Here is a 16,180-nt window from a genome sequence, read left to right on the forward strand (position 1 = left end):
TGGCAACAGGTTCTCGAGGTACCTGACCCATGTATGCATACCACTCACACATTTTGTAACTAAAAAAGATGTGGATTTTGTGTGGAAAGAATAACATGAAATTGCTTTTGGCCTACTCAAGAAAATTATGGTAACTGCACCAATACTTATTCCACCAAATTGGGGTTACCACTCCACATGTTTGTAGATGCCTCCCATTAATTAGTAGGAGCAATTTTGATGCAGGAAGCAAAAAAGGGGTGGTACAAACCAATTTATAGTTAATTGGTCTACGATCACCCATACCGAGCCATGTCTGTGTATGGTGATTGGTAGGCCCACTATGAAATCCATTGAGATACTCTCCCATTTTCCATTGGGAATCTCCAAAGGATGCAAGAGATTGCTTGCTTTCAGGCGCTCTTCTTTATTAACTTGATATTTTTGGCAGTGCAAGACATAGCTTTGAACATACCCATGTAGACCTAGCCTTTAAAACTATTGTTGTACAACTGCATAAGTTTTCTTTATGCTTGGGTGCCTTGCATGAGATTGTTATGACATCCTAGTGCCAAATGTGTGCATTTGTCGGTACAAAAACTCTCCCCTTGTGGAGTAAGTACCCATTATCTATGGAAAATTTATTCCATTCATGCCACTCATCACTGAAAAGAGGAGAATTGGGTGTGGAGGAAGTAGACACAATAAAAGCACTGGAGTGAGAAGGATCCCTTGTTTTGTCGTGGCTCTACACCTTGGAGTATGCATTATCATGCTCACACGTACTCTTTAGAGATTCCAAAAACTTACTTATAAGCCCCATGAAGAGAACATAGTTGGTCTCAAGCATTCAACTAAGAGCATTAGCTACCACATTGTATAAGCCTTTACGATATCAAAGCTTTGCATCATACTCTTGAAGAATCTTAGGTCACCCGGCCTTTCGACCCTTCAAATCAGCCTGTTGTGTAAACCATTTTATATTTTCATAGTCAAACACTATATCAAAGTGAGCACCCATACAAATAATGTCACCATTTTTCAGAGCGCACACTATTGCATAGAGCTCGCATTCATACACATAATAATTATGCTAGGTAAAATCAAGTTTCTTATTTTCAAAGGCAATGGGTCTATTTTCTTAGAAAAGAATTGCTTTATAGATTGATTACTGGCATCCATTGAGATTCTCCCCAATTAAATTCTTTGCCCTTGACTTTCTATTGGTCCGTCATAGGAACAATTTGGGCATAGTTTCTAACGAACCCTTGATAAAACCTACAAAGCCCAAGAAAATCTAGAGCTCTCTTCGACACCCAGTGTAAGCAGCCCCTTGATGTGATCCTAGGCACTCTTGGGTGCCATAAATTTATAAAAAGTACAAATGGAAATCGAGCTTTCATGGTGGCACCCTACAAAGTAGAGAGAGAGAGAGAGAGAGAGAGAGAGAGAGAGAGAGAGAGAGAGAGAGAGAGAGAGAGAGAGAGAGAGGTGATCGTTGTGGCTTATGAAGTCCTTAAATGGAGACCTTGTAGTGACAAGAATGGATTCCCCTCAAGAGGCCACCGCATCAAGCCCTTCTGTAGCCCCTTCTATGTAGGTCGATGTTAGCACCTCCTTGTGTGCAAGCTGGGTTTCCCACGGCTTGTCCAACTCAATTATCCGCGACTTATTTGCTATAGGAATGGGCTTGCATGCATTGCATTCCCTTTTCCCTCTTCTAAGAAAATTTTCCCCACAACCTTTCTCCACTTCCCCAAGATCACAACCTTGAGCTTAGATATCGAGGTGAGGATGCGGATTATGGCATCTGTTTCGCCTTCCAACCAACCCCTCTATAGCCATCAACTCAAAGGGCCCATTCCAAATGCCATATGGGCTCTTTGTCTCTTGTCGGCAACCCTTGTCCTCACATGAATGCTATTTCGATTGCAAAAGAGTTTTTTGGTTGACCTTTATATTCTTGATAGTAGTACACATTGGTAGACAAGAAGAAAGAAATTCCTCGAATACTATATTCATGGCTAAATCCATATGCCCTTGAACTAAGTTTCCTTCTATGTTTGATAGATTCAATAAGAATGCCCAATGTGATTAAAAAAAATGTGAATGCGCGAATGCGGTGTGCGTGCAGAGAGGGAGAAGGAGGCAGAGAGAGAACACACAGGATGCGGGTGGATCAAAACACAATATGTGTGAGAGAGTCCCTTATTCTTCTATCTAGTAAAGAATAAGGTGCGTACAAGTGATGGGCAGTCGGACGCCTTTGGCATTTCCAGTCAGGGTAAGAGATGCACCGCATTTACCCAGCATTCTCCCACTTAAAGACGAATGTGTCAATAAGTGGTACTACTATAGGACCTAGTAGTATGTACGAGAGGTATAGGGAGAAATCTTGTCTCAACCTATACCCATTGGCTCTCTCGAAGCCGATGCACGCTGTCGTATAGACTCTAGCAGTGTGCAAAATCATATATCCCTGCTAGAATCAACATGCATACCCTACAAGTATCTTGTAATGATCTGCACTACTTCCTGATGCATCATGCTAGTGTTAGTCATCAGACGACTGGCAATCTCAATTGCAAATGCTCCCACTACAATTGCTATATCTTGGTCTCAATACTAAGTGGTCATACATGAGAGTCTTGAAGGCTGGTGAAAAACATGTGTGCATCAACGCCATGTGCAGTGACCTCTGCCAATCTATCCGCAACAGGTATCTCGATGCTCACTCCATCGAAACTGCATCACTGCCAACCTTAGTTGTTTGTTTCTTTCCCTTTATTTTTATTTAATTTTTGGAACCCTATTTTTGAAGTCATGTATGGACGCACGAGCATGATTCCATGGTAATCATCACTCTCTCATCATCCATAGGGACTACATCCACATGTGTTGGCATCACCGTATCAGCCTCTAGCACGAGCATAATAAAGAACTCCATATCGCTCATCTCCATGGTTTGAGGCATCTCTGTCCTAAGAGGATCAATTGTCGTGTCTCGCTAGAGCATGGACACTCTAACTCTGCATCTACAGACATGTCGTGCACAACACTCAAGAGCTCATCCATGAAAGATATGTGTCTAATCTCTCAATGACGTGACTGTAATGTAATTGAGACTATGTCATCTTGCACCTTAGATACATGCATAGGGTAGACCAAGCCAATCTTGGATCCTCTCACAACAATGACTGTCAAATTGCAATGCATGTGGAAGAATCACTCTCTAAGCAGTAGCTGACATCCACTATCTCTCATTTGTCTCACCGAGATGCAATCTTAGGAACACAATGCTTATGTCGCAGCATATAAGATACACCACTGGTTAATGACAAGCATATATCTCTTGCACCCTCTATGTCATATGTTGATCCATTCGCTAGATGCACACAACCAAGGCTCCCACTAACAAAAGTGCTAAACCACTCACGACATGATGTGGCATAGAACATTGCATACTCATCTAGAAACCATCAAGAGCAAGGGCATCTCTATTAGACATAAAAGCAAGAGAAACAATAGAGGTAAACGTGACATTGCCATCACTAGCATACAAAGTCACCTCTCTAATATGTGTCAAAATTGTTTTTGCACCATGCATACGTCTGCATCGCTGTCTCATGCGTAAGAACGCCCTCTAATGTGCCCTATGTGACCACAATGCCAACATCTCAAATGTCAACATGTACGAGAATGATGTCTCATATGAGTCATCGTCGTCGATTCAGAACTGTCACACATATCAACTACCATTATTGAAGCTATGGATTTATAGATGTACAAGAGCAATGTGCATAAACCAATGCCAAAGAGAAGTGCATCAAATTTGGAACAAAAGGATCCTTGTGGGGAGAAAACACTCTCAGAAGCCAGCACTCGTAGTACTCAAGCGCATCAAAGCATAAAATCTCATGTATCAGTGTAACCACACTGTGCTCTACGAATGTCGCACTGATCCAAGTCTCAACTGGCAAATGTACATGGAACCCATAACAAGTGACTACATATAAACTGTATGTAGTAGACTCACGATCGGAATATTTATTGATAAAAAACAATGATACCATAAGTCTACATGTAGACATTGCAAGCATACACAAGTCACTCTTGCAAAAGTGGATACAAGAACACCAAACCATGTTCAAAAACAACCATATGCCTGTCAATGTGGGAGCAAAGTTGACCAAAACAAGAGAGAATCACTGTCTCAATCCAATGATAGCAAATACATCAAAAGAGTGTATGGCAACCAAGCAAAAACTATGACGAGAAATCTAGGAAAATCAAACAAAGTCTCCCTTGCAAAATGAGAAAAATCTCAATGCAAACTCTCAAGCCATAAACCGCATCCAAGATGCCAAAGTGGGAGATGATCTTGAACACTATAAACTGACCCAAGAAATCTATCAACTAAAAGTATGGCAAAATGGGAGTAAACCTTGACCACTTTAGTCAGTGAAAGATGACAAAACCATAAACCATAACACTACACAATGCCAATGAGTAGAAATGCCAAAACGGCTCCGCAATGTGCATACAATGGCACTCCACACTCAGCTAACATAAATGGAGTGACTACGCATAAATAAGCACATGCAAATCAGAAGATTGATCAATGCGGAAACAGTGCTCTCAGGAGAGCTCACCGACACTCAAAAGTGCTCGTCGAAATGCATGTACAATGGGCATCAACCATGCACCATAACCATATGAAAATTCATCCATAGAGACCATGAATGGAAGCACAAAATCACTACCAAGTGTCCTATGAAAACCTATGAAAGAAGATCCACCTTTAGTACTAATGCCAACAACTTTGCCTCCGTTGGAAATGGTATTTGTTGGCCAAATCTACCCATTTTTTCTTTACCCAAATCTACCAAAACCTCAAACCTCAAGCTTTGCATAAGATAAAATTGCATCTTTAACCTCAAAAGTTATGCACCCAACTTTGAGCACTTGTCGTGCTGCCAAAAGTGCATTAAACTCGCACACTGCGCGAAAAATTAAAAAACTAAAATTTTCTACATACGCCACTCTAGGCTGAATATCAACAAATCGGTGAAGAATTTGCAAAAAGTTTCTTTTGCAAAGTTGTAGAGCACGTTGAAATGGAGGGGCGTGGATGAGCAAAATTTTTAGATATGCATTCTACAAGAAGAAAAACAACATGCAAAACAATGTTGTTGTGCACACAATTTTTAAAGCAGCACCTTCACCTACAAACTATCTTCCACGCTCTCTTCTGAGCTTCCATAAAAGCATACATCACTCTCAACTGAGCTCACAAACCCCCATTGTGTTCTCACAAAGCTTTCAAGATTCTTGATCTCTCCACCAGTGAGAGTGAGCAAACTTTTGCCTCGGAGCTCTCAACGCCGCCATACTCTCGGCCATCGCTAACTTGTAGTTCTAATACCAATTGCGAGTGCGTGAATGTGGTCCATATGTGGGGAGAGAGAGAGAGAGAGAGAGAGAGAGAGAGAGAGAGAGAGAGAGAGAGAGAGAGAGAGAGAACACATATGATGTGGGTGGAGCAACTCAACACACTATGTGAGAGAGAGCCACTTATTCTTCTATTTAGTAACGAATAAAGTGTGTACAAGTGCTGGGTGGTCGAACACCTTTGGCGTGTTTGGCCAGGGTAAGAGGCACGCCCCTTTACCCCAACAAAAAATGAGCTCATTAATGTTTGCTGAAGATGCCTAAAAGTCTTTATGGGTTCTTTGACATGAACAATAGACACACAAACTTTGTCAAAGTCGATGATGCAAAAGTGTAGAATTAGGGAGAGAGAGGGAGAAAGAGAAAGAGCGTTTGCTCTAAACTAACCAACTTGGCAATGAATTAGATGACTATACAATGGGGGACTAAGGGTCTCTTTGTATAGCAATTTTGGAACCTTAAGTACCTCACCTGGTAAATTGCCCTACCAAGAATAAATAAATACCTAAAAAACATAATAAATGATGGGACCGCATTGAGCATTCCCTTGAGCTTTAACAATCTTTTTTATATCTTCTTGCTAAAGAAGGCTTGCATGTCACTCTTCCTAACCCGATTGGATTTTTTCGTTTTGATCCTCTAGCGATTATATCAATGATGTATTTTATCCATGTCTCTCTATGAGGTCTTGTATAATGCTAATGCGAGCCTCTGTAAATCTAGATACTGTTGAGTAAACCATCTTAGAGAGCAGATGTTGTAGCCATCACTTGTCTCACAAAATTCATCAAGTGTAAGGGCATTTACTAGCTACACTAACTAAGCGTGCACTCATTTCTTTGAGTCCAATGCTTGTTGTAGATTCATTTTATCTACAATCGTTTTGATTATCTTTTATGGCTTGGAACAAGTTTAACAATTATGTAAATTGTATGGTCACTCAAACAAGAAGGAAAATCAAATAAATATTATTACCAAAGCCATTTTCATCTGACATAAAAAAAAGTAATTATGAAATCAAAAACTAGAAACATACCTATTACTTGACATTGAGATAAAATAACCACTACATATCACCTATATGCGTGTCCATATGCACTGCACGACATACCAAGTAAAATAACATATGTTAAGTATGCTGATGGCAGGTTGATATTTCAAAAAGTTAGTGTTGAACATAATGAAACAATAAAATTCACTCAAAACCTATTACTTTACATATGTGGTAGTGATGTGTGCGAACACACTTAGGATTGTTGGGACATTTTTTCCTCACTAGGAGGTTTCCCCACCCCATGCATTGTATATACGTCTATCACTCTAGAGCTAACTCATCTTTCATTGTGCACTAAGCAATGCATACTCCCTGTTGCGTGCCTTGATCTTCTTCATCTTCTCCAAGTTGTGTGTATTTCCCTACAACCCTAATTCCAAAAATTGGTATCAGAGCAGGTTTCGTCCTCCCGGGCATAGTCGCCATCATCGCTACCACACGCCTGCTCACTTTTGCATATTTTTGTGAGCAAGGGTGAGCATCAACAGGTTGACAAATACTTTGAGTAGACTTGTAGAGCTAAATCTGCTCAAATTTTCCATTCGGCCTCTGTTTTCACTACAAGCAGTATTGCACATTCAATTTTTTCATTTTGCGCTGAATTTGTGTTAGTGTCATCTTTTGGATAGTAGGTACCTTACAGTCTTCTTCAGGTTGTGCTATATAGAACGCATTAGTCCAACTTCATTTCTCCTCTTTTCGAACAGTTTTCACATCAAGTGCAGGCATTCGCCATGGTTGACAACAACAAAGATGCGCTCAAGATGTTTGCTACTATTGAGGATAAGTTGGATGGGGACAATTACCCAATGTGGGCTTACATGATGCAACATGTTCTTGTGTCAAAGGAAGTTTGGAATGTTGTGCAAGGCATTGATGTATGCCCTAGTTATGAGTACACATGCGATCTTGAGGATGTTGTAAGTTTTGGTGGTAGGGTTGTTGCTGCCATAACTGTTTTGCCTATGGCTGACAAGCTCGTTGGGATGTTAGAGATGCGCAGACTCATGCATTGATTGCATTATCTATGAAGCGCACTATCACTCCTCATATTCGTTCAGCTAAATCATCAAAACAGGCTTGGGATATTCTAGCTGGTCTTTATGCAAGTCGCACAATGAGGCTAAAATTGCATTGATGCATAAAGAGTTGGAGTCCAAGATTATGCACGAAGAAGGTGAAATGGACACTTTCCTTGCTGGTATCAAGGATATTAATGAGCGACTTATTTTTGCAGGCGAAGTCATTTCTAACGGTTCCCTCGTGCAGACTGTTCTTGATGCTTCTCCATATTCTTACTAGACTTTTGCTAGTACTTGGAGATTTATGGCCCAAGGAAAGATTGTAGCTGTCAAGTTTGATGCATTATGCACATGCTATTGCAAGGGTCACATCAAGAAAATACAGGGCTAAATTGCGTGCAGTTGAACATGCCTTTATTGCTGCTCAAAGAAAAAGTGGTAATAGCAAATGTAGCCACTGCTCGTGGTTTCTTCGGTGAGTGGCAAATCACCTGTTTCCAGTGCTTTTGCTGACAACACCTCGTTTAAGAATTCTAGTGAAAAGGGCAAAATGAAGATGAGTTTTCATTATTCTAAAGCTAATGATCACTCGATCAAGCTGTGTCCAAAATTGAAGGCAAAAGAGGCTAAGAAGAAAAAGGTTGGTTCCACTACAAGTGCAACTATTGTAGAGTCTCCTGTGAAAGGAGATTGTGATGCTGATGTGTATGCAGAATGGGCTTTTAGTGCAGAGTGCACTTATGATCCTTCCATCCATGATGCATGTATGTCAGTTGCTAGAGATTCTTATGTGTGGTACTTTGACAGTGGTCCTACAAAGCACATTACCTCTCATCGTGACTTGTTTACCTCTCTCAACGATGTCCCTCATGGGAATTTGCTCACTTGTGCCAACAATACCTCTTATCCGGTCAAGGGAGTTAGAAAGATTGTGCTGATTGCTGCAAAAACACGACACCAATTTCCTCATGGTCTTAGACCCAAGACCTCACACGCCTTCAAAGATGGTGAGAGCTAGCGGGTTATGAGAGTAGATCGAGAGGAAGAAGGAGTATTCTTACGAGATAGAAGTATGTCTCCTCACATAATCAATCTTAATAGCTTAACATAGCTCAGTAATTAGCATGGTAGAGGAGATGAGCATGCATTGGAGCTTGGCTCTTGGTTGGATTTGCATCACAAAGCCAAGAGTTGTTGGTGTAGGCCTCCCTTCTCATGAGCTTGGAGTAGATGACGAGCTTTCCATTAAAGTTTGAGAAGGAGATAGTCTTCTTTACTTCACACATGAGATTGTGCGAGAGTGTGTGTGATAATGCCTCGCAAAAATCAGCCCCCTCTCTCTCTTGGTCGACCCCTTTTGCTATTTGCTCATGCTGGCATCCTATTAGCCCCTGCAAAGCTTAGCCAATGACAATTAAGAAGCATAAGTGATAGCCTTGTGACATGTGTTCCCCTTTCTCCTTTCGTGAGAGCTTTAGGTATTTAAATAATGCAGTTAAACTCTCATTGGACCTCTTAGTTTTTTGGCCAATAGGAATGAGGCAAGCCATTGGGTTGTTGAATGCTCATTGGACCCCTTGGGAGACTGTCCAATAGTCTTCCAGAGAGACTAATTTCTATTGGTTCTTTTATCAAGTGTTTTTAATCAATTAAACTAAATTTACTCTAGGGTAATTCTCATTGGTCCACCTCTATGGCCATCCAAGAGGATTTGAATGTACCTTGGGGGCAACTGAGCTAGGGAGTTGACACGTGTCCACTATGCCCTTTGTGTAAAGGGAGCTTGCAAGAGTGCGTGTGTGTTTCTCTCTCATCCCCTACTAATATGGCTCGCCCCCTCCTTGATAGGGATGTGGGAAGACTTTTTAGTCTTCCCCAAGACCATCCAATTCCCCCACACTTTGGCCATTGGACATTACCTTTGAATTTTGGAACCTTAGCATTTTGGAAGTCTTAATGGGTTGAACGTTAGGGTCTTTGAAAGCCATTGATGCACATTGCTCTTTTGCAGACGACCCTCCCTTTGGATTCCTATTTTCCCTCCTTTGGATCCCTACTGTGACCGGTCTGTCAGCCTAATCAATATTCTAGCTTTTTCTCCCTTGGTACTTTCCCATATTAAATGATTAGTTTAACATGAGAAAATCATTTAGGAGAATTAGATATTAGTTATTATGACAGTAAATATATAGTTCATGATCTCAGTTTTGGTGATGAAATTGTTGCATCTGGTATTTTTTGTCGTGGGCTGTATAAGCTCACTTTGTATGACAAGTGTGGGTAGAATTTTGCAAATGGAGAAGGCTGTTTTAGATGAAAAACTTTGGCATGCACATTTTGGGCATCTAAATTTTGCCAATTTGCCGCGTTTGTAGAAATTTGATATGGTTGCTTCTTTGCCACCTCTTAAAGCACCTGTAAAGCATGCTTGTGAAGGCCGTATATTTGGGTAAGATGCAACGTTCAAAGTTTCCAAAGGATGGTTTAGTAAGGGCTACTTGCAAGTTGCAGTTTGTGCATAGTGATGTTTGTGGGCTATGCAAACTCCATCCTTGGGCAATTACCTTTACTTTGTGACTTTCATTGATGATTACTCCACGCATGCATGGGTGTATAAGCTTAAAGCTAAGTTCGAAGTATTTATGTGCTTCAACCAATTTCTGTATATGGCTGAAAATGTCTCTAAATGTACTATGGGCACCCTCCATTCCAATCGAGGGGGGAGTATATGTCTCATGAGTTTAATGCATTTTTGGCTAGTCGTGGGATAAAACACCAATGTACAGTGCCTATACGCCTCAACAAAATGGTGTTGCTGAAAGAAAGAACATGTCACTTACAAAGATGTCATGATGTATGGCCAATCGTCAAGCTTTGCCACATTCGTTTTGGCTTGAGGCCATCATATGTGCTACTTATGTACTTAACAGGTGTCCTACAAAAGCTTTGCAATCTATGACTCCTTATGAAGCATGGCATGATAAAAAGCCATCTATTGATCACATGCATGTTTTTTGTTGTTTGGCTTACGTTTTAGTGCCACAAACGCAACACAGAGAATTGGATGATAAGGATGTCAAATAAATTTTTGTTGGTTATAGTATTGAAAGCAAGGTTACAGGTTATACCATCCACAAACGAAGCGTATCTTGGTTTCACGTGATGTTGTGTTTGTGGAAGATTTTGTTTAGCCTTTGTTGTCATGTACTAGAGACAATAATGTAAGCTCGCAGGACATTGATGACAATTTGTTGCCTCTTTTCAGTGGTGGAAACTTAAATGTAAATTCCAATGAGGCAAATGTATAGCCTATGGGGGTTTCTGAAAATGCTATAAATCAGTCTATTTCTGATGTTGATGTACATGATGTACTATACTTGATGAAAGGGCTGAGAATGAGCAAGCTAGAGGTATGCCAAAATGGCTGGTGCATACTTTGCGCGATAGTAAATTGGATGCACCTTTGTCTAATCATACTCATTGAGGTTCTCACCATGCATCTCATGCATCATGTTGTTATGCTTTGGCTATTTCTAACTTATGTGATGTAGAGGAGCCTCTGTCTTTTGATGAAACACATAATTTTGAAAATTGGATGGCTGCCATGCAATCAAAATATGATGCACTTATAGAAAATGACACATGGACTTTATGTGATTTGCGTCTTGACAAAAAGGCCATTGGTACTAAGTGGGTTTACAGGTTGAAACACAAGCCAAATGGTGAGATTGATCGCTATAAGGCTCGACTAGTTGCAAAAGGTTATGCACAACAGAAAGACATAGCCTATGTGTTGTTGGATGCCTTATTTATGTATGCAATACAAGGCCAAATATTTAGTTTGTAGTCTCACAGGTCAACAGATTTATGCATAGCCCACGGTCTAAGCATTGGCAGACTGTCAAGAGATTTTTTTGCTACTTGAGTGGCACTTTGTATCTTGGCTTGTTTTATCCCAAGGGGGGATCATTGCCGCCAGATCTACATGCTTTTTCGGACTCGGATTGGGCTAGTTGTTATGACACACGAGTATCCACGAGTGGTTTTTGTTTCATGCTCGACAACTCATGCATATCATGGTTAAGCAAGAAGAAACCTACTGTGCCAATTCCAGTTGTGAGGTTGAGTACATGGCAGTCTTCACAGGTACGGTCGAGTGTGTATGGCTCATACGCCTTATGGATGATTTGGGTGTTTCGACAGGACACTGCCAACATCATCTACACTATTAGTCAGAGCGCATTGGTAGTTGTGAGGAACCCAATTTTTCATGCTCGCACAGAGCACATTGAGGTGCATTGTCACTATGTCAGGGAGGGACTCTCAACTAGAGAGATCAACTTGGCCTATGTGCCAACAAAGGACAACCTTGCATACCTTTTCACAAAGGCATTGTCTTGTGAGAAGTTCGAAGCTTTCCACAAAGCTTTGGGCCTACTCCGCTTTGTGGATTGATCATGTTCTCGGGACATGACACTTCCCTATACTCTATGTCCAAGCTCTTGTTGATCGCATCACTCCCAGGGGGAATTTGTTACCATACATATGCGGTAGTGATATGTGTGAACACAGTTAGGCCCGCCAGGGCATTTTTTCCCTCACTAGGAGGTTTTTTTTTCCTTCGTGCATTGTATATACGCCCATCATTATCTTTCATTTGTGCACTAAGCAAGCCTTGAGATTCTTCGTCTTCTCCAAGCTGTGTGTGTTTCCATGCAACCCTATTTCCAACAATAGCAGCGAGAAGACCTCATGCCAAGCAACTCTCTCTCTCTCTCTCTCTCTCTCTCTTTGTGCGGACAACAACCACGTTAATTGTCGCCCAGTCCCTGTCTCCTTCTCTCTCATGCATGGCCAAACCCTCTCTCTCTCTCTCTCTCTCTCTCTCTCTCTCTCTCTCTCTCTTTGTTGACAACAACAAGGTGCACTTTGAAGAAGAAGAGGCAAAAAAACAAGTGGTGGAGGATGGAGGAGAAGAGGCAAAGGAAACTTCATGCTCAAGGACTCTGTCTCTCTCTCTCTCACACACACACACACATGCATATGCACACACACCCACAAAAATTATTTATGTTCAATTGAGAACTCCAATCTCTCTCTCTTCTACCTCGGCATGCTTGCTCCTCTCCCTTTGCTCGCTCTATGTAGGAAGAAAGTGGCCTCCCTTTGCTCGCTCTATGCAGGAAGAAAGCGGCCGCCATCTACCTTTGGTTTTCTTGTTTTACCTTGCATCAGTGTTTGAAAACCTTCATCCTCGAAAACATACATAAATCCCTTTAAGCCAATTCCTAAGTGAAAATTCTACATATTAAACCATACGAGTACGGCCGACCGCCTTCGGCAGCCTCTCTCTCTCTCTCTCGCTCCCCCTCTTTATGGCGTGCTTCTCTCGCTTTGGCATTTAGCCTTCATCGCAGATAGAGACACGTGTGGGGGGTTGCTACCTCCGCCATATTATGTTGGTAGATGTTTTTGCCGGGTTTACGTTGCTGTCTTGGACGGCCCGGACACTGTCGCATACAACGAGAGCCGCTACCTTTAGCTGGAACGAAACGAGCTGCTTCACATTTTTTGTTTAGAAGGCGGGAAAACACTGCTGCTGAAGCTGCTCCCGCCATGACATCCAAGGATGATAGCGAGTTGCCCAACCCCGCGAAGCGACAGCGCAAGGTTTCCTTCTCTGCAGGTGAATGCTAAAGCTTCTATTTTTCCCTTCAATTGGATCCGAGGAAACTGTGGCTTTGATAGGCAGGAATCGCACCTTTTGGGTGGATTTAGGGTTGCGCTTACCAGACGTAAGGTTACGCATACCTTCACTGGAGCTGGGGAGAGAGAGAGAGAGAGAGATTTCGTTGCAATTCCAAATAGACTGAAACGTAAGGGACGATGAGGTCAAAATTTTGACTACTGAATACGCTACTCAGTACAGTTGTAGAAACAAGGCCAGTTCAGCTTGCACATACTGCGAGGTTCTGCATATGTTCCCTAGTACATAGAGCTATAAGAAGCTTGCAGTGTTTGCTTTATTTGGGGTAGGAGAATCAGGCTAAGTAGCTACTATGCCAATGAATTCATCGTGAGGAATGAAGGAGGAGACATATTCAAAAGTTCACAATCATCTGTACATCAACTTTTTTGATATCTCTCTTTTGACAAAGAGTGAAAAGAATTTTGAGCTTGGAACTAAGAGATGGAGAGGTTGCATTTGAAGCTTAATCTTAGTACCGAAGGTCCAAAGCAATGCGTGCACGAGTGTAAGCACAAGTATGCCATTATGCCAACTCATTGGAGAGAGAAAAGGGTTTGTTAATAATTAACATTTTTGTGTAAATGATACCACTTTTCTTCATGTGATAAGCTGGATAGAGACTGTGACACCTCTAATAATGCGCATCTTGCTTATGCATTTGTTTGGTAGACTTGATTGCAAATTTGTAGTTCCTCTTCTATATATAAGAGATTTTGTATTCATCTTGTTGGAATCTTGAATTTTGAATTAATGTGCAACTCTGTGTCAATACTTTACCATTCTCTTGGTCGATCTTGAACTCTTATGATATTGGGCTCCGTGACTTTCATTCAATATCATTCTTTCTATAGAAGTAGATGTTTCTTGTCGTCATTTATTAGGGCCAAGCTAAGAGCATTTTTCATTTCTCTCAGCAATGGGGTTAATAGTTAGTATTGTTTGTGTTTGTTAATGAGATTTTTATGCTCAATTTTTTACATGCAGATTTGGCAAAGGATCCGAATAGTTGTATTGCAATACGGCTTGGTGAGTGTCTCCTTTTCTTGAGCTCTTGATAAAATTATCTGCATGAATTGACACACATTATCACATACTGTTTGAAGAGAGAGAGAGAGAGAGAGAGAGAGAGAGAGAGAGAGAGAGAGAGAGAGAGAGAGAGAGAGAGAGAGAGAGAGACGTGCACATGGCTCTATGTGTCACGTGGACATGCTTTATCGACTTCTAGAGCCAGTTTTCCCCTTCTTCCTAGATAGGAGTGTCTAGAATCCTAGGAGGATTAGTATTGGCAATTTTGTGAGCCTGTTCGTAGGAAGTGCATGTCTGGACGAGTCCATTAGATTAGATTTTCTAGAGGAATCCAACGAGCCATTCCTCGCGTCGATCGGATTCTTGGGTGGACAAATTTTCCGCATTTCGACCCAAAAACTGACTCCCTAGTCCAATTTATTAATAAATCATTTTTATGATTTACTTTGTTGGGTTTGGTGGACAATTTGCCCCACCTAAGCCTTAGTAAATTTATAAGTCCAATTTCAGCCCTATAAAGGGAACCGGGCAGCCAAGCATTTGAACAAGTTGCAAATCACCTGGCGCCAGCATAAGAGCACCCTAGCGATTCCAGTTTACAGATCAGTCTCAACGTTTTGTTGGGAATCGCTAGATCAATATTAGCGCTTTCAGATTAGCCTCAACGTTTTCAGATCAACATCAACGTTCTCATATCAGCACCATTGTTTTCAGCCAGCGTTTTCAGATCTCTGTCCATTGCCATCTGTTCCAAGTAGATCGGCCTTAGCGTTATTCGTTTTCAGCCCTTCCCTTGCCGGATCGGCTCGGATTGTTGATCGCTAGTTGTGAGGACTAGTGGTGCTAATCCTATAATTAAGACTTAAACTTTATACTTAAGATCAAACTGAGACTCAAGAGACTAAATATGTGTTTGATTGATTGAATGAATGCTTGAAAACTGAGTACAATAGGCTTCTTACATAGGAGACGAAGAGACACAAATGAAAAGACACATCTCATGGTGAAGAGACGCGACTTCGTAAAGACACATTCTTTCGGCAAAGAGCTGCAACCATTGGATGAAGAGCCGCAACCGTAGAGCGAAGGGGTGTGACCAATCGTTGAAGGAGTGTGACCAGTCGTTGAAAGAGTGTGGTTTTTGGCGAAGATGCACGTCTCTTGAGCGAAGGGTCATGACCATCCAAGCATAGGGGTTCTCCTTGGCATTGCACTTTGTGTATTTGCAACTAGGAGTAGATGTCACAATCGTGATATTCCCTCCCATTTAAAATGAGAGCCCGAGTCAAAGAAATGACTTTTGATGTTGATAGAACTTTGGAAAAGCATTGAATTTCCGAAAATCTTCAGTCTTTAATTTATCTGAAACCTTTGTCTTGAACTTTTGCTTCTTGCGAAACCTTTTTGCTTTGATTCCTAAATCCCATGTTATTGCATTGTTCAAAGACTTTTTAGAGGAATCTGGCATAGTCAGGTTGACTGCAACAAGAGGTTGATCTTCAAAATTCTTCATGTGATGTAAGACGTCTGGTTCAAAATCTTCCAATAATTGTGAAATAGTTGGTGAAGAGTAAATCTTCTCAAGACATTCTTAAGAGAGGGTAACTTCAATGTTACTAATCACTGGAGAGAATTTTGGATTGAGATTGCAATCATCTTCTAATAATGAATCCCAAAATTCTTTAGAATCGTCTTTAGAAACTGCGATTTCATGACTTGTAATTGACATATCATCATCCGATACAGAATCAAAGAAAGCATAGTCGTCTTTAGACTCGGAATCATATAAGTGAGATGTCTTCTGAGTTGGTAGGCCAAGTTGTTGAACTATTTGAGTATTGACGAAATTATTCGAGTATCCGTTGGCCACCAAAATGTTGATGGAGAGACCATTCAGAG

The 16,180-nt window shown here is 41.2% G+C and overlaps 1 protein-coding gene across 1 annotated transcript in view; it reads left to right on the forward strand.

Moving 5' to 3' along the window:
• Nucleotides 1-12,970: 12,970 nt before the first annotated feature.
• Nucleotides 12,971-16,180, forward strand: part of HAG2 (histone acetyltransferase of the GNAT family 2) — a 65,767-nt gene continuing 62,557 nt past the window's right edge. The window contains exons 1-2 of the mRNA XM_086495459.1: nt 12,971-13,192; nt 14,240-14,281. Coding sequence (XP_086351585.1) covers nt 12,973-13,192; nt 14,240-14,281 — 262 coding nt within the window. The 5' untranslated portion in view covers nt 12,971-12,972. The remainder of the gene's footprint in view (nt 13,193-14,239; nt 14,282-16,180) is intronic.

The sequence above is a fragment of the Adiantum capillus-veneris genome, chromosome 22 (assembly GCF_014529385.1).
Source record: "Adiantum capillus-veneris isolate H3 chromosome 22, ASM1452938v2, whole genome shotgun sequence".
Classification (NCBI taxonomy): Eukaryota; Viridiplantae; Streptophyta; class Polypodiopsida; order Polypodiales; family Pteridaceae; genus Adiantum; species Adiantum capillus-veneris.